Source organism: Heptranchias perlo, chromosome 9 (genome assembly GCF_035084215.1).
Source record: "Heptranchias perlo isolate sHepPer1 chromosome 9, sHepPer1.hap1, whole genome shotgun sequence".
In the NCBI taxonomy this organism is placed as follows: Eukaryota; Metazoa; Chordata; class Chondrichthyes; order Hexanchiformes; family Hexanchidae; genus Heptranchias; species Heptranchias perlo.
In genome coordinates this window covers 68367711-68385718 of record NC_090333.1, presented here as the reverse complement: position 1 = coordinate 68385718, position 18008 = coordinate 68367711, and the positions used below count along the sequence as shown (strand labels likewise).

Below are 18008 nucleotides of genomic sequence, written 5' to 3'. Positions count from 1 at the left end.
ACGTGCAGACTGACGACATCCAGCGCTACCTCACCACTACCTCTCTCTCGACCCCTCCAATGCCTCTGATTTGTCACGCTGCTGGTCAGACATCCAGTACTAGATGATCAGAAAGTTCCAACTAAATATTGGGAAGACTGAAGCCATTGTCTTCAGTCCGTCACAAACTCCGTTTCCTAGCCACTGACTCCATCCCTCTCCCTGGCCAGTCTGAGGCTGAACCAGACCGTTCGCAACCTTGGCGTCCTATCTGACCCCGAGATGAGCTTCCGACCCATCACCAAGATCACCTACTTCCACCTCTGTAACTTTGTCCGTCTCAGCCACTGCCTCAGCTCATCTGCTGCGGTGGGGAAAGAGCGAGAGAAAAAAAAAGAAAGAGGGAGAAAGAGCGCGCACGCGAGAGAGAGAGAGAGAGAGAGAGAGAGAGAGAGAGAGAAAGAAGAGAAAGAGAAAAAGGAGAGAAAGAGAAAAAAAGACAGAAAAAAAGACAGAACAGGCAACAGGACCGAATGAAATTCTACTTCTAGGGTCGGAGGCAAGAAAGGGAAAAGAGTGCATTTATATTATTTTTTTTTTAAAAAAGGTCCTTGGTCTCACAATTGCCATGTCAGTCAGCGAGAGAAGGACTGGGCTACAAAGTGTAATTAATTACAGGAATGGAATCAAGTGTGGCAGTCCAACATCAAACAGAGGAAAGGGGAACCCATTACAAGACAAGCAACGGGGAAGGTCTTTCAGTCCAGAGTACTAAACTTTTGTGTACTTTTCAAATCTGCAAGCAAAGCTGTGCGATATCACTAGTATATTAAAGTTCGTATCAGCCACTTAGGCAAAAGCGCAAGAGGTTGAGAATACAACATTAGCAATGATAAGAAAAAAAGGATAATCACCCACAAAACATGGTGCATGCACCCTTTGTTTGATTTCATAATTGAACAAAAACATACAAATATTTAATTCTTTATTAGTTTCTGGATCTAATAAAAAAAGGAGGGGCAAAAAGGAATTTAACTCATCATGTTAACTGAGCAAAGACAGTAAAGTGTTCAGTTTTATTTAGAAATTCACAGTTTTCTAATGGCACTACAGCTCTGCAGTCACATTATGCTTGTGTTCCACAGTGTTGTGCATAGCACTCAAAAGACAAGTTTTAAAAACATATATAAATAACGGGTTACTTAAATTTGGACCCTTTCACAAAGGCCCACAACAAACGGTCCTCAAGTGCTGCGACTGGCTAGTGTGCAGATCAGCTGGGTAAGATTACCACCACCAGAGTCAAAACTCAATGTGTGGGGGGGGAGGGGGGGGATGCATGAAATCCAGCATTAAATTAGTTACATTACAAACTATGACAAACTTCAATTCAGCAAAAGGCAATGGAATAAAAAAAAAGTGAAAGTGCACACGGAACTATAAGTTAACGATTTGACATCTCATGTATGTTTCCCCATTAAAGAATACTCCCCTCAAACACTCACTCACTCGCACACAAATATATACATCCGAAAAAAAACTCACTCTCACACATTACCTTTCTAGTACACATGCCTCAAAAATAAAAACACTGTACCAGGATGTGAAAGTACCAGGTGAAAAGCATACACATCTGCACTCTGTAGCCAATTTTGAAATAGTCGGCTCACGTACAATGGACTGCATTTAAAGTTGATTTGCAAAAAAAACTCATTTCATTAGAACCCTCTCACCTTCCCTCCCACAACCTTTTATATTTGATTTTTTTTGGCGTTTGAGTCCACGTGACTGTGCGCAGACCATCTCTACAGCACTAGTGTTACACTGTCAAACCCCGTATAATTAAAAGGAAAAGCTGAACACAAGGTAAATCGGAGATAGAACTTCTCCATCTTTCAGCTACATTATAAATATACAAAGGCACAAATATGGAAAGGTGCAAGAAATAGGAATACAGCTCGATGCAGAAATTATGCATTAATCCCTGTTCCACCTGTACTCAGTTAATTATGCTGATTCTTAATCCAATTAATTATACTGCATATCCTTGCAAAAGAGCTGGAAGATTCTTCCCCGTCTCATGTACCCTTCTTCAAAATTCATATGGAGTTGATCTGTAGAATGCTGCTTCCCATGGGACACAGCTAAAAAGTGCAACCCTCTCCTGCATTTTTTTTTAAACAGACCCTGAAGACAGACTCTCGAATCAGCGGATTAGTTTGAAGTTCAGGCGTTGCAAGGCTGAAAGCACCTTGTAAACCATAAACACGGAGACAGTAAGAGGCAGCTCCAATCCAAAGTCGATAAATCACAATCACACGTGGCCCGAAACTGTTGTGACACCAAATGCCCCCACTGTAATATCCTTGTTTCCTTTTATTATGTCATGCAAACTTGGCATTGATCCCGATTTAGTCTGTATCAAGTTACTAATGAACTTCCCTTGATCCGTGACCTTTGACTTCTTCCTTTTCAAAGATCGCTTTTCGGTTTTAGTCTTTTGCGGTTGTCCATTGCAGAGGCTTGTGCATGCTGAAATGCCACAAAAATAGGACTCCTCTGATTGCGATGAGGTCTCTGAACCCCCTTCAGATGGGGGACCTTTGTGTGAAGAACTGTAGACAACACCTGTGCTAGAAAAGTCACTTGGATTTGAAAGAGGTTTGCAAGATTTTATTCCTCCATTAACTATGGGGATTACAGACTCTGTAGGTTTTATGGTGTCAACCTTCTCAATTTTTGTTCTGCAGCGTTTTTTCTATTAAAAAAAAACACAAAATAAAAACTTACATGCTTTGCATGCTTACAAAGAGAAATAAAATTATCTTGTTACATGTCTCACCATCTGCTAGTCAGGCTAAACCACTGGTTAGCTAGTATTAAGCTACAGTTAAAATTTGAGCCAGCAAAATAATAAGGTAAATGACAGTACCTTTTTATTGTCTTGTAAAAACTTTAGTGGTTCTACAATGTACAAGTCATCTGGACCCACTAAAAAGAGGGAAGAAGGTAAAGAAATTAACAATTGGTGGAACGGGTAAAGCACAAATTCACATTCTCTACCTCAGTTATAAATTAGGGGGTGGGGGGGGGGGGGGAAATTTGTGGGTAAGTAGCAATAGCATATTTATGTAAATTTGCATTCTGCATATTAGAAGACAGGAAGTTAATGTGTTTTCCTGCCCGGAAAAAACTTAATGCAACAACTTAATTTCTCCTAGAAAATAAACTCAAAAATGACTTGAGAATCGAGAGAGAGAAATGAGCATTCAGCTGCTCTTTACAGAGTTCACATATGGTTATTCTAGCATTCCACCTGCTCATCCCCTACTTTAAAATACCAATTCTCTCCAACCTTCCCGGAGAGAAAAATTAAGTCGTGTTAAATGACCCTCCATCCTGCTTCTCAACGAACCTGACCGACATGTTTTTCTTATTTCAAAGTCATTAATTTTGGTTGGGGGGGGGGGGGAAAGAGATGATAGAACAACTACAGGAAAAAAACAGGGTCAACTACACTTGCCTCCTTCTGCATAGTTTGATCTTTTCTGACTTTAAATTGAACTCCTCTCTTGGGAGGAGAAAGAGAAACACATCATGGAAGCAAAAACTTGCCTATGCTCTAATGCATGCAACCAAGTGGTCAGAAGAAGAGACAAATTTAAAACAGGAGCAGTTAAAATTGCTAAGCAGGAAGAAGGCATATCCATCACCACAGGAACACTTGGGATTTGGAGTCTGCCACCAAATTTAGTCTATTTGAATTAGACAAAATTAATTCCAAATACACTTTTTAAAAAAAAATCATTCTTGGGATGTGGGAGTCGCTGGCAAAGCCTGCATTTATTGCACATCCCGAGTTGCCCTGAGGTGGTGGTGAGCCTTTTTGAATCGCTGCAAGCCATGTTCTTTGTAGCAGTTTGATACAACTGAGTAGCTTGCTAGGCCACTTCAGAGGGCAGATAATAGTCAATTATGATAATAGTAATTGGTATGGGACTGGAGTCACATACAGGCCAGATCGGGTAAGGACGGCAAGTTTCCTTCCCTAAAGGGCATTAGTGAAGCAGTTGGGTTTTTATGATAGCTTCATGGTCACTTTTACTGATACCAGCTTTTTATTTCCAGATATTTTAAACTGAATTCAAATTCTCAAACTGCCATGGTGGGATTTGAACTCTTTTTCTGGATTATTAGTCCAGGCCTCTGGATTACTGGTCCAGTAACATAACCATAATACTGGCTTGTTTCCAATTCAGAGAGACCTCTTGTATATTCACTGACTCCAAAATGGGAGCTGAATTCTAAATTACTTTGGTAATTCAGCTAGGTGCAAAATAAGCAAGTTATTAAAAAATTGCCTTCAACCCTGTAACAGAAAAATATAGCTCACATATGGTAATGATGGTTCTTAGTACTAAAATCCTTTCACACGTGTTAAATTTCTGAAGTACAGCTTTTATTCAACAGTCCATAATTAAAGAAAAAATTCTGCTCGCACTGAGTTGCCTTGAACTGTACTGCCTTCCGATGGTATAGCTCCACTGACTGATTTATTGCTCTGGCCCCTGAACCTTTCCTCTGGTGGTGATACACTCTTCTCTCGTTGATTATCATGTGCTAACAAATAACGAGGGAAGAAAAACATTAAAATAAGCCAATAGTGTAAATCTGTAATATTTAAACATAAGATTTCATAGAGGTACTGCTCAGGTTTTCAAATTCAATGTAGGTTTTCATAAGCAATTTAAAATTGATCTTAAAAAAATATTGTAGTTGTTTAGATACCTACCTTCTGTTGTAGGCAGCTGAAAAGACTTTGAACGAATGAGGGGGAACGACGTTCGTCTGTGAAGATTCATGTCATCATAGGAAGAAAAACATCTACACAATAGAAAAGGAGCAGATAAAGATTACATCTCTGTCCTTCATTAAATGTAAATACATTTAACTTCAAGCTTTAGACTGTAAAACCATTTCAGTGAAAATTTAGGTTTGAATTTTAGATGTCCAATTTGCAAGGATCAGTCACCACGTCTGCATTCTCAACTCTACCGAATGGTAGATTAACTTTTCATATACGAAATTTGAGCAGTGTATTTTTTTAAGATAAAACTGAAAAGAATCAGAATCAAAGAATGGTTGCAACACAGGAGGCCATTCAGCCCATCGAGCCCGTGCTGGCTTTTTGTAAGCGCAATCCAGTTAGTCCCATTCCCCCGTAGCCCTGTAAATTTTTTTACCTTCAAGCATTTATCCAATTCCTTTTTGAAAGCTATGATGGAAGCAGATTCAATCACCCTTTCAGGCAGCGGATTCCAGATCATAACTACTCGCTGCATAAAAAAGTTTTTCCTCATGTCGCTTTTGGTTCTTTTGCAAATCTTAAATTTGTATCCTCTGGTTCTTGATCCTTTTGCCAATGGGAACAGTTTCTCCTTATTTACTATATCTAAACCCTTCATGATTTTGAACACTTCGATTAAATCTCCTCTCAATCTTCTCTGCTCTAAGGAGAACCACCCCAGCTTCTCCAGTCTATCTACGTAACTGAAGTCCCTCATCCCTGAAAGCATTCCAGTAAATCTCTTCTGCACCCTAAGGCCTTCAACATCCTTCCTAAAGCGCAGTGCCCAAAATTGGACACAATATTCCAGTTGCGGCCGAACCAGTGTTTTATAAAAGGTTCAACATAATATTTATAAAGCTCAGGATCCCATATGCTTTTTTAACCACTTTCTCAACCTGTCCTACCACCTTCAAAGATTTGTGCACATATACCCCCAGGTCTATCTGTTCCAGCACCCCCTTTAGAATTGTACCATTTAGTTTATATCGCGCGTCATTATTCCTGCCAAAATGTATCACTTTGCACTTCTCTGCGTTAAATTTCATCTGCTATGTGTCTGCCCATTCCACCAGCCTGTCTATGTCCTCTTGAAGTCTATCACTATCCTCCTCACTGTTTACTACACTTCCAAGTTTTGTCTCATCTGCAAATTTTGAAATTGTGCAGTGGTCCTAGTACCGACCCCTGGGGAACACCACTGTATACCTTCCTCCAGTCCGAAAAACAACCAACCACTACTACTCTCTGTTTCCTATCACTTAGCTAATTTTGGATCCATGCTGCCACTGCCCCTTTTATTCCATGGGCTTCAATTTTGCTGACAAAATACTGGTTGGTAACTAATTAAAACAAGAATCATTTTTTCCCCTACCAGTTTTAGAAACTGTCAGTTTCTAAACTTCTCTAATTTTTTTTGAACTTTTTAAAAATAAAAATAAAATGGAATTCAATTCAGTTCATGGATGTGTTGCAGCCAACTGTCCATAGTAATTTAATGATGATCTGAAGCATAACCCCATAAGTAAATGAAATATGGAGCTGTGATGCAGCACAAGGTTTTCAGCGTTTGTTGAAAAATACTGCACTAAGAATGCAGTGCAGCAGAAACATTTTCACACAATGAATGGTGTACAAGGGAAAAAACAGGGATAGGAATTTTCACCAATACCATCCCATTTGCCCCTTTTCTGTATGAAACAAAAACTTACAGAATGAAACTATAGGTACTGTTAACCAGTTTGATCGGTTTTAAACAGAATAAATTAAGAATGTTAAAAACCGAGCAACAGACTGAAATTTCATTTCAAATCAGTATGGATTATTGAGAATATACTGTATACAATTAAGCGGCATGGATCATCCTTGAACAGGAAGAGTTAACACCTTTCGAGTCCATCCAAGCCTAAAACATTCTTCACAAGTCTCATAACACAAAACTTACTAACTAGAATAGCAAGATATCTGCAACCGTACTCAAACTACTACAGTTAACAAAAGGGCTGGAGTTAATAGAATCATAGAATCATAGAAGTTACAACATGGAAACAGGCCCTTCGGCCCAACATGTCCATGTCGCCCAGTTCATACCACTAAGCTAGTCCCAATTGCCTGCACTTGGCCCATATCCCTCTATACCCATCTTACCCATGTAACTGTCCAAATGCTTTTTAAAAGACAAAATTGTACCCGCCTCTACTACTGCCTCTGGCAGCTCGTTCCAGACACTCACCACCCTTTGAGTGAAAAAATTGCCCCTCTGGACCCTTTTGTATCTCTCCCCTCTCACCTTAAATCTATGCCCCCTCGGTTTCAGGGTAGAGTATTAATATACTACATCAGAGTGGATCATTTCCTCCATACTGCTGAATTCATGATTCAAACCATGCTGTAGATGTGAATGGAGGCCAGACACTTTCCCAGAAGTGGGGAGGAAAATCAGAAGTAACCAAAAAGCATTCCATAAAATCTAGTGGCTGATTCAGAGTAGCATTTCAGAGGCATGGCGACAGACTAACTACCCTCGATCAGTCAACACCGGTGTGTGGCTCAAGAAAAGGGGCTAAGGAGTTTAACAATTACAACTCTGCCATTTTATTCTAGCACCTATTTACTTGAACCACTGAACTGGAATATCTACTAAAGCAAACCAAAATAAAACAACTTAAAGGATAGTTAGTCTGAATCCTTTTCGTGCAAAACTTCTCAGACTAACAGGTTTTTAAAGTTGTAGCTTTTGGACTTGGGTGATAATCTAAAATCTGCCTAAATAACTACAATATATTTTGATCAGTAATGTTATAGCACAACAATTTCTTGATGTACTGCACATGTATGCAATCTATGAATTTGATTTTAAGTTTGAATCAGACATTTTTTAGATTGTAAAAGCAGTTTTCATAGGTACTTTCCCCACTGAAAGAAGAGAGATTGGTTGTGGTTGTGTATGCAAACATCAGCCTAGATGAGACAAGATACATTCTCCAGCCCTCTCACACTCGTTTCTGAATGTAATATGTTGTGCATTCAGAATTTGAACATTGACTTCAAGTCCTTTGTTCAGCATGTTAAAATTAATGCAGTATATTTGTCCAAGTATGCACGTTTCCTATAGATCTCATTTAAGATGGAGTTTGCTATAGGTTTCTACTAAAAATAAAAAAGGTACCCTTTCTGGTAACAGCTTCTGCTTCAAACTATTTTTTTGTAACTTAAGTCTCAAACTACAAACACATTAAAAAAAAAACTTCATCTACCTTTTTGGGCTTGGGTAGTGATTGCTTTTAGGAACTACAGGTGAGTGAACATCCCGCGACAGAGGATTGTTCCAGCAGCGCTGCACACAGAGCAGTACAGCCAGAATTATGCAAAGAGCTAAGGAAACCACAAGGTAGCTCTGGCGATCAGAAACCTAGGAGGAAATACATTGAAGTATTAAAAGCCCAAATTACCACCAGTAGCTGAATATTTACGCTATAGTTAATGCTTTCTAATTTACCTCAAGTAATTGCGAAACTCGCCATTACTAACGGTATATGGTTCAAGAAAAGGCTGTTATACATTTTAAGTAAACATTTTCATTCTGTTGATAGCACGAGGAGCAGCTTATTCCAGCACAACACATGCTTAAGCAGGTTTCGTAACTTAGTATAGGGAATGAGGGGCTTTACATACAACTGCTGCCCCAGCCACTTAATTGGATTGCTCCCTTAGTTTACAATTGACTAATGCAATTTAATCAAAACAGCCATATGCATATCATTTCACAAGTGCAATTAGTAAGGGATTTGAAATGAGTTACCTCATGCTCCAGTTTTTTCACTGTTTCGGATAGATTTCCCAGCAGTTCTGTCACATTCGCAAGCTGTCCCTGGAGTAAACCAATTGTTTCAGTTTGTCGCTGGTCCTGTATTTAAAAAATCTGAACAATCAGCAAACAAATCATTGCCCTCCAAAACATTTCTGAAATAGACATCTATATAAACTTGATACAAGATAGTACATAAGCTCTGTAAATTGCAATTTTTTTAAAAAAAACCTTCCTGAATTCAGTTGATTCATTTAAAAGCTGCAGAACTCTACTTGTGTATGTTTAAAACTCTAGGATAGTAGCTTTGAACTGTTTCTCTCCTGAGGATAATGGGGAGGAAAAAATGAGATCTTGCTTACTTTCAGCCCATAATGTCTTTAAATATGTAAATACTCAAACACTGAAATCACAACTTCCTTCATGAAATGCAGTTTGATGGCTTGTTTTATTCTGAAACTGACTGAACAACACACACCCCAGTTGTCAACCGCACTGAGATCAGCTAACTCAGGAAAGACAAGCAATCAAACACTGGACCTTCCTGATCTGTAGGGCTCAGTACCACATCATATTGTACATTTACTTACAAAATCATCAGCAGATCCCTATATCCCTCTTTCAGAAGTATTACTAGTAAAATACCTTTTCCTCTGCTATTCTTGAAGTGTTCTGTAGTTTTATAATGGTCTTGTTAAATGCCTTCTGCATTTCTTCCATTTGTTTGCGATACCTAGAAACCAAAACATAACCTCTCTCAACAATACAATGGCACAATTTGACAGTCTGAATAAAGTACTTCTGTGAAGGTTGTTGCATTATATGCACCTCAGAGGCACAGTGGCCTTCACTGACCTGCTAAATGTATATATACACACAGCACGATTGTTGCAGCAATGAAGCTGATGGCATCATAAAGCCGGTCATACAAGTATCCAAAAATTTAGTACATTTATTAAGAGCACTTACCATTAATTTGGTTAATCAATAGCTACTGCAGTTCACAAATAGCAACCCGACACCCGAGCCAGTCATTAATAGTTTCAGCATCACTTAAAAAGTGCAAGAAATAATTAGCCCCACAAATTGATACTGAAACAAATTTATTTTTGAAAAATGCCAGGTCCAATGTCAAAATCAAATACTGCCGCCAGAAAACATTCTTGGGTTCAGCAGGAAGATGGAGCAAGAGTAAAAAGAGACTGAAAAAGCAGGAAGACGCATGTGTATGAAATGAGACTGGATAAAAGGAGAAAGTTCTATCGGCAAGGGTAATGAAAGGCAAGGGTACCAGATGGGATTTTTTTCCTTAGTCCACAAAATGTTCTCACTAATTGTAAAGAATTTAGAGGGCGCTCCCCCAATGGCTCAGCAAGTTTATCCAGTAAGTAGCATCACAAAAACCAGGAAAGATCGTAGGTTTGATCCTAAATTTTGAATGGAGTTAGCGGACCTCAGCCCTGGTGGTGGCACAAATGCAGCAACTGGCCTCAGCACATCAGGGAAAAGGGGAAGAAGCCAGCTCACCAGCCAGGTTTACTGCTCCTGGCCATTATGCAGCTACTTGAAGCATGCATGTGGGCACTGGATTCTAGAATTGGGCTTACTTGCAAGGTCTCCTGCGATCAAATACTCTGCCAACACACGTTGCCCAGGCTCACGTGAATAACGGTCAGCTTGACAAGGGGCTAGAGGCCAACCTGTGAAACTGTACCCCAATGATTCAACACCCTTAAAGGAGAGCACATAAGCAATACCTTTAAGAAAAGCAAGGCCTCAAAAGTAGTTCTTGTATAATATCTACTATAAATTTGCTAAAAATACCCTGCTATGTGACCAAATGATAAATATAAAAAGGTAGGTAAATAACAAACAGAGACCAACTAAGGCAAAATAAATCAAAGTTCTAGGAAATCCAGTCAAGAATGGTGGTGGACAATCAGGTAACTATTGGGAGGCAACGTTGCCACAAACAACCCTATGTCAACCTTAGTTCAGTGGTAGCACTCTCACCTCTGAGTCAAAAGGTTGTGGGTTCAAGCCCCACTCTAGTGACTTGAGCAAATAATCTAGGCCAGCACTTCAGTGCAGTGTGAGGGAATGCTGCATTGTTGGATGGGACATTAAACACCATCTGCTCTCCCAGGTGGACCCAAAAGATCCCATGGCACGGTTTGAAGAAGGAGCAGGGAAGTTCTCTGTCCTGGCCAATATTTATCCCACAACCAACACCTGAAACAGATCATCTGGTCATTTTAGTTTCTGTTTGTAAAACCTTGCAGTATGCACATTGGCTGCTGCGTTTCCTACGTTACAACAGTGACAACATTTTTTTTTTAAATCTTCATCGGTGGTAATGTTTTGGGACATCCTGATATTGTGAAATATAAATGCAAGTTCTTCTTTTCTAGTTGCAGATGAGCACACAAGTTCAAGATACAAGGCTGCTTGCAAGTGTTTAAAACGAAAATTCCAAGTGGGGGACCAGTGTCCAGTCAATTTGGTGCACTTCACATGACACTAAGTGGCTAATTGCACTGGACATAGCAAAGGCTATAGACCCTGAAAATATCCCAGCTGTAGTGCTGAAGACCTGCACACCAGAATGAGCTACCACTTGGCCAAGCAATTCCAGCACTGCCATGACACTGCCATCCAATGACAAGGTGGACAATTGCCCAGTCAAGTCCTGTTCATAAAAAACAGGGTAAATCTAACCTGGCCAACCACCATGCTATCAGCCTTCTCCCAATCATCAACACAGTGATGAATAACCTGCTCAACAATGCTCATCTCTGGTTCCAGCAGAACCACTCGCTCCAGGCCTTATCACAATCTTGATCCAGACAGAAATGAAATCAAGGGGGTGAACGTCAATGAGGAAAGAGTATCGGTCTTCAGTATTAAGGCAACATTTGACCGAGTATGGCAACAAGGAGCCCTAGCAAAACTGATGTCAATGGGGGGGGGGGGGGGGGGCCAAGGGCAAAACCCTCCAGTGGTTGGATTCATATCCGACAAAGGAACAGCATTAGGTCATTCAGCCTCTCAAGCCTGTTCCATCATTCAATTAGATCATGGCTAATCTGTATATCAACTCCATTTACCTGCCTTTGCTCCATATCCCTGGATACCCTTACCTAACAAAAATCTAACGATCTGAATCATTTAAAAAAATATCAATTTTCCCAGCATCCTTTTGGGGTAGAGAATTCCATATTTCCACCACTCTGCGAAAAACTGCTTCCTGATTTCAAACTTAAATGGCATAGCTTGTTCTGGTTTCCTCCATCAAAGAAAATAGTTTCACTGTATCTACCTTATTGAATCCCTTATCATTTTAAACACCTCAATTAGATTACCTCTCAACCTTCTAAACTCAAGGGAATACAAACCAAGTTCATACATACAGGAAAATGGTCACAGATGTCAAAGAAAAACATCACAGCCTTCATAGTTGTGAAAATCATAGCACATCACTTCAAGAGTTTATGGCAGGATCCTTGATCCAACCATTTTCATCTACTTCATTAATGATATTCCCCGAATCATAAGGTCAGGAGTGGAGCTGTCTGCTGACCATTCCAGAGCGTTCAGCTCCATTCACAACTCCTCAGATAATGAAGTAGCCCATGCCTGCATACAGAAGGACTTCAAACAGCATCTCGGCTTGGGTTGACAAGTGGTAACATTCATGTCACACACATGCCAGGTGATGGTCATCGCCAACAAGAGAAAGTCCAACCACCTCCCTTTGGTCTTCAACAGTACCATTGCTAAGTTCCCCACGAACATCTTGGCAGTCACCACTGACCAGAAACTTAACTGGACCAATCATATCAGCACCATGACAAAAAAGTAGGGCAAGGACTGGGCACTCTGCAGTAAGTGGCTCACCTTCTGATTCCTTAAAGCCTCTCCACCATCCACAAGGCTCAAGTCAGCAGCCTTATGGAAAACTTACCTGGACAGGTGCAGCTGCAACAACACTTGAAGCTCAACACCATTCATGAAAAAGCAGTTCATTTAATCAGCACCCCCTGTTACTGGACTCAATATCCATTCCCTCCACCACTGGTATACTGTGGCTACAGTATGTACTACCTATAGGATGCACTGTAGCAACAGTATCTCTCAGCCCTAACAGCAAGATAATGGAGGCACCATCATCATTAAGTTCCCCTCCAAGTCACATAACATCAGAATGAGGACATATGTTGCCATTTCTGTGTTGTCACTGGGTCAAAATCCTAAAATTCTCTGCTCAACACCATCGTGGGAGCACCATCACCAAGCAAATGGCTCATCACTTTCTCAGGGCAACTAGGGATGGGCAATAAATGCAGCCTTGCCAGTGGCGCCACATCCCATGAATATGTACAAAATATTAATGTAGATAGATGAAAGATAGTGCATAGTGCAACAGGAAATAGCAAATATGAAGGCTGGGAGTGGGGGTGGGGGGGTGGAAAGAGATCATAACCAGAAGGTGGAAAGAAAGGAGAATTAAGTCCAGTTATTGATTTTCCTCAAAAGATATAAATGCAGATTTAAGCAAGCTATTTCACTTGGACGCCCCAAAGCCTTTCCACCATCTACAAAGCACGAGTCAGGAGTGTGATGGAATAGTCTCCACTTGCCTGGGTGAGTGCAGCTCCAACAACACTCAAGAAGCTCGACACCATCCAGGACAAAGCAGCCCGCTTGATTGGCACCCCATCCACCACCCTAAAAATTCACTCCCTACACCACCGGCGCACTGTGGCTGCAGTGTGTACCATCCACAGGATGCACTGCAGCAACTCGCCAAGGCTTCTTCGACAGCACCTCCCAAACCCGCGACCTCTACCACCTAGAAGGACAAGAGCAGCAGGCACATGGGAACACCACCACCTGCACGTTCCCCTCCAAGTCACACACCATCCCGACTTGGAAATATATCGCCGTTCCTTCATCGTCGCTGGGTCAAAATCCTGGAACTCCCTTCCTAACAGCACTGTGGGAGAATCTTCACCACACGGACTGCAGCGGTTCAAGAAGGCGGCTCATCACCACCTTCTCAAGGGCAATTAGGGATTGGCAATAAATGCCGGCCTCGCCAGCAACGCTCACATCCCATGAACGAATTTTAAAAAAGGACAATGAGCACAGAATTAGGAAACACATTCAAAATAAATAAGTAACTTTTAAGACAGGGTACAGATAAGAAGTTCTTCTTCCCCTCTGAGTGTAATGGATACTTGGAATAAACTCCCAGGAAAAGGAGATTGTGCTGCGTTAACTAACTCTTTCAAATAAATACCTGCTTGGGTTTGAGATCACAGGTTTATAGAGATAGGTACAGATTGAAAAGATCAGATAGTCCACATGGGAAACAATGGTCCCCATACTGCTGGGCAAAAGGTGCTGTCTGTAGCAGGCAGCAGACCAAGTCTGAATAGTGGCAATATATGGATGAAGTTTTTTCAATTACCTTCAGGACTCAGGAGTATTTCTGTAGAACTTGCCCCAGTGTGATTAAATGAATGGTGTAGAGTGTATAATAATGAAGATTGTACATGGTCTGTGGAAAAAGTGTTTGATGAGCTAAACTGCCTCATTGTTCAATACTTTACATACTTGGAGATCTTCTATATATTCAATTAAATGATGTAATGCACTGAAAAAGTAAACTGGCAAAAGGAATATCTGTTAGGCATTAAAAATGACGACTGGTCTCAAGAGTTCAAAGATACTGCACTTGCAGATGGCTGTAAACAGAACGTTCAGTGACTAACTGATTGCAATGGAACAGCACCTAATGTTACATGACTGTCAACCTACTGAACCCTTAGTGCAAAAGAATTCATTTCCTGAATAAAATGGCAGTACCAACCCCAAGTGCAAGTAACTATTAAATAACACAGTGTAGTGAAATGGAGCTTCATAAATTTAAATGCCATCCTTGAAAATCTGACATATGTACTGAAGGCTAATAATTATGAAACAAGGCAAATTAATTACTTTAATGACTGACCAGGAAGATTCCAGTCTCATGGATAGAAGCAAATGATCTTAAAAATGGCTCAAATGATGTGTCGCATATTGATAAGACATCAACTTAAACCCCCCATAACATACTCACTACGCGTACACTGTCAGCTGTTCACCCGATGCACAGGTTTGCTGACATTGGCAATGATAAACCACCACTGATCAAAGATATACCGGGACGTTGGTAATGAAAAACCCATCAGTTCCCGACCGCATTTTACAAACTGTGGCTGAGTCCCCGAAGTTCAAAAAGCAAACTTATCCCCGAACCTACAAATCCACAACCTAGCAGAGATCAGAAAGATGTGAACCTGGACACAAAACACCATACATTGCTATCTCCATATTCCACCTCCACTCACTCATGTCATGCTGTCCAGATGAATGATTTTTTTTAAATGACTAGCAGAAAGCACATTCCCATCAATTGTTCAGAGGGTAATTTTTCTTGTGTTTTGTCTGTGGCCCTTGACCTGTTCAGTAGTGTCCAAAATTTTTCATGTTATCATTGTTAAATTGGCCAAATTTGTGGGAAACTTCAAGTTATAGAGTCATAGAGTCATAGAGTTATACAGCACGGATAGAGGCCCTTCGGCCCATCGTGTCTGCGCCGGCCATCAGCCCTGTCTACTCTAATCCCATATTCCAGCATTTGGTCCGTAGCCTTGTATGCTATGGCATTTCAAGTGCTCATCCAAATGCTTCTTGAATATTGTGAGGGTTCCTGCCTCCACAACCCTTTCAGACAGTGAGTTCCAGACTCCAACCACCCGCTGGGTGAAAAAGTTCTCTCTCAAATCCCCTCTAAACCTCCCGCCTTTTACCTTGAATCCATGTCCCCTTGTTATAGAACCCTCAACGAAGGGAAAAAGCTCCTTAGTATCCATCCTATCTGTGCCCCTCATAATTTTGTACACCTCAATCATGTCCCCCCTCAGCCTCCTCTGCTCCAAGGAAAACAAACCCAATCTTCCCAGTCTCTCTTCATAGCTGAAGCGCTCCAGCCCTGGTAACATCCTGGTGAATCTCCTCTGCACCCTCTCCAAAGCGATCACATCCTTCCTGTAGTGTGGCGACCAGAACTGCACACAGTACTCCAGCTGTGGCCTAACCAGTGTTTTATACAGCTCCATCATAACCTCCTTGCTCTTATATTCTATGCCTCGGCTAATAAAGGCAAGTATCCCATATGCCTTCTTTACCACCTTATCTACCTGTTCCGCCGCCTTCAGGGATCTGTGAACTTGCACACCAAGATCCCTCTGACCCTCTATCTTGCCTAGGGTCCTCCCATTCATTGTGTATTCCCTTGCCTTGTTAGTCCCTCCAAAGTGCATCACCTCGCACTTTTCCGGGTTAAATTCCATTTGCCACTGTTCCGCCCATCTGACCAACCCATCTATATCGTCCTGCAGACTGAGGCTATCCTCCTCACTATTTACCACCCTACCAATCTTTGTATCATCAGCGAACTTACTGATCATACCTTTTACATTCATATCCAAGTCATTAATGTAGACCACAAACAGCAAGGGACCCAGCACCGATCCCTGTGGTACCCCACTGGCCACAGGCTTCCAGTCACAAAAACAACCTTCGACCATCACCCTCTGCCTTCTGCCACTAAGCCAGTTTTGTATCCAAAGTGCCAAGGCACCCTGGATTCCATGGGCTCATACCTTCTTGACCAGTCTCCTGTGGGGGACTTTATCGAAGGCCTTACTGAAATCCATGTACACCACATCCACTGCGTTACCCTCATCCACACGCCTAGTCACCCCCTCAAAAAATTCAATCAAATTAGTCAGACATGATCTTCCCTTGACAAAGCCATGTTGACTATCCCTGATTAATCCTTGCTTCTCCAAGTGGAGACTAATTTTGTCCTTCAGAATTTTTTCCAATAATTTTCCTACCACTGATGTTAGGCTCACTGGCCTGTAGTTCCCCGGTTTTTCCCTACTCCCCTTCTTGAATAATGGTATTACATTAGCGGTTCTCCAGTCCTCTGGCACATCCCCTGTGGCCAGAGAGGTTCTGAATATATGTGTCAGAGCCCCCGCAATCTCCTCCTTTGCCTCACACAGTAGCCTGGGATACATTTCGTCCGGGCCTGGGGATTTATCCATTTTTAGGCCTGCTAAAACCGCCAATACCTCCTCCCGCTCGATGTTAATATGTTCGAGTATATCACAGTCCCCCTGCCGTATTTCTATGTCTACATCGTCCTTCTCCATAGTGAAAACAGATTGCCATTTTTGTCCCTAATGGGCCCTATTTTTTCCCTAGTCATCCTCTTACCCTTAATATACTTATAAAACATCTTAGGATTTTCCTTTATTTTGCTCGCCAGTGTTATTTCATGGCCCCTCCTTGATCTCCTAATTTCTTTTTTAAGTATCCCCCTGCACTTTTTGTACTCCTCTAGGGCTTCTTCCGTCTTTAGCCTTTTGTATCTGCCAAAAGCCCTCCTTTTTTTCCCTAATCCATTCTCGTATATCCCCTGACATCCAAGGTTCCCTGGAGTTCTTGGAACCACCCTTGACCTTTACGGGAACATGTTGCCATTGTATGGTCTCAATCTCCCTTCTGAAAGACTCCCATTGCTCCGATGCGGATTTTCCTACAAGTTCTGCAAAGTATCCAAACCATTCACTGTGCACAAATCAGGTACCACCCACCAGAAAACTTTAGATCTTTAGATGAGGCACACTATCCTTCCCCCACAACAAACTGAGCAGAGATTGGTAAATTGGACAATACCAAAAAGAAAGTTGGAACTTGACCACTTGGTCCCTATTGATCAGGCACAACTGACTTCCCTCAGCAGAGAGCAGATCAGTCAATTATTCCTCCCCTCTTGAGCAGACCCCATCAAGCAATCACCTCCCAAGACATCAGCCACCATTCTCCACTCCCCGCAGCCCGCCCCCCCACCCACCCAACAACCAAATGAGCAGACAGCCTGAGCAACCTTCCACCCCAAGAGATGAAGCACCAAGCTGTGACTGAAAGGGGAATAAACGGATATGGGAACATGGTAGACACACAGGAGTAGGACTACTTTTTGCTTGAAGAATGACAAACACGGACTGGCTGGTCCAAATGGCCTGCTTCTGGGTTCTAATTTCTATGTAATTGGGAAGACAACCCAACCAATGGTCCTCCCTCCCCAATCCTCTAAAAAGCAATTTAGCACCATTTCCCCAAACTAATTAAGCAGTCAGCAACCCCCTACCACCACCACGATGCAGAGATCGGGCGCAATGCTCCCGGACCTCACCCAGAAACGTGTGACCAATCAACAAAAACAAAGCAGTGGACGCACATGAGTCAAGGCAA

At 41.6% G+C, this 18008-nt stretch overlaps 1 protein-coding gene across 4 annotated transcripts in view; it reads right to left on the bottom strand.

Annotated features, from left to right (window-relative positions):
* Positions 1–951: 951 nt before the first annotated feature.
* Positions 952–18008, bottom strand: part of suco (SUN domain containing ossification factor) — a 95817-nt gene continuing 78760 nt past the window's right edge. For 3 of the 4 annotated variants that reach the window (XM_067990713.1, XM_067990714.1, XM_067990715.1), the window contains 6 exons: positions 9279–9366; positions 8628–8732; positions 8083–8237; positions 4772–4863; positions 2912–2970; positions 952–2737 (listed from right to left, as the gene is read on the bottom strand). In XM_067990713.1, the coding sequence (XP_067846814.1) occupies positions 2294–2737; positions 2912–2970; positions 4772–4863; positions 8083–8237; positions 8628–8732; positions 9279–9366 (943 nt within the window). In that variant the 3' untranslated portion in view covers positions 952–2293. Of the gene's footprint in view, positions 2738–2911; positions 2971–4370; positions 4600–4771; positions 4864–8082; positions 8238–8627; positions 8733–9278; positions 9367–18008 lie in introns of those variants that run through there. The other variant, XM_067990716.1, reaches the window with a different exon arrangement.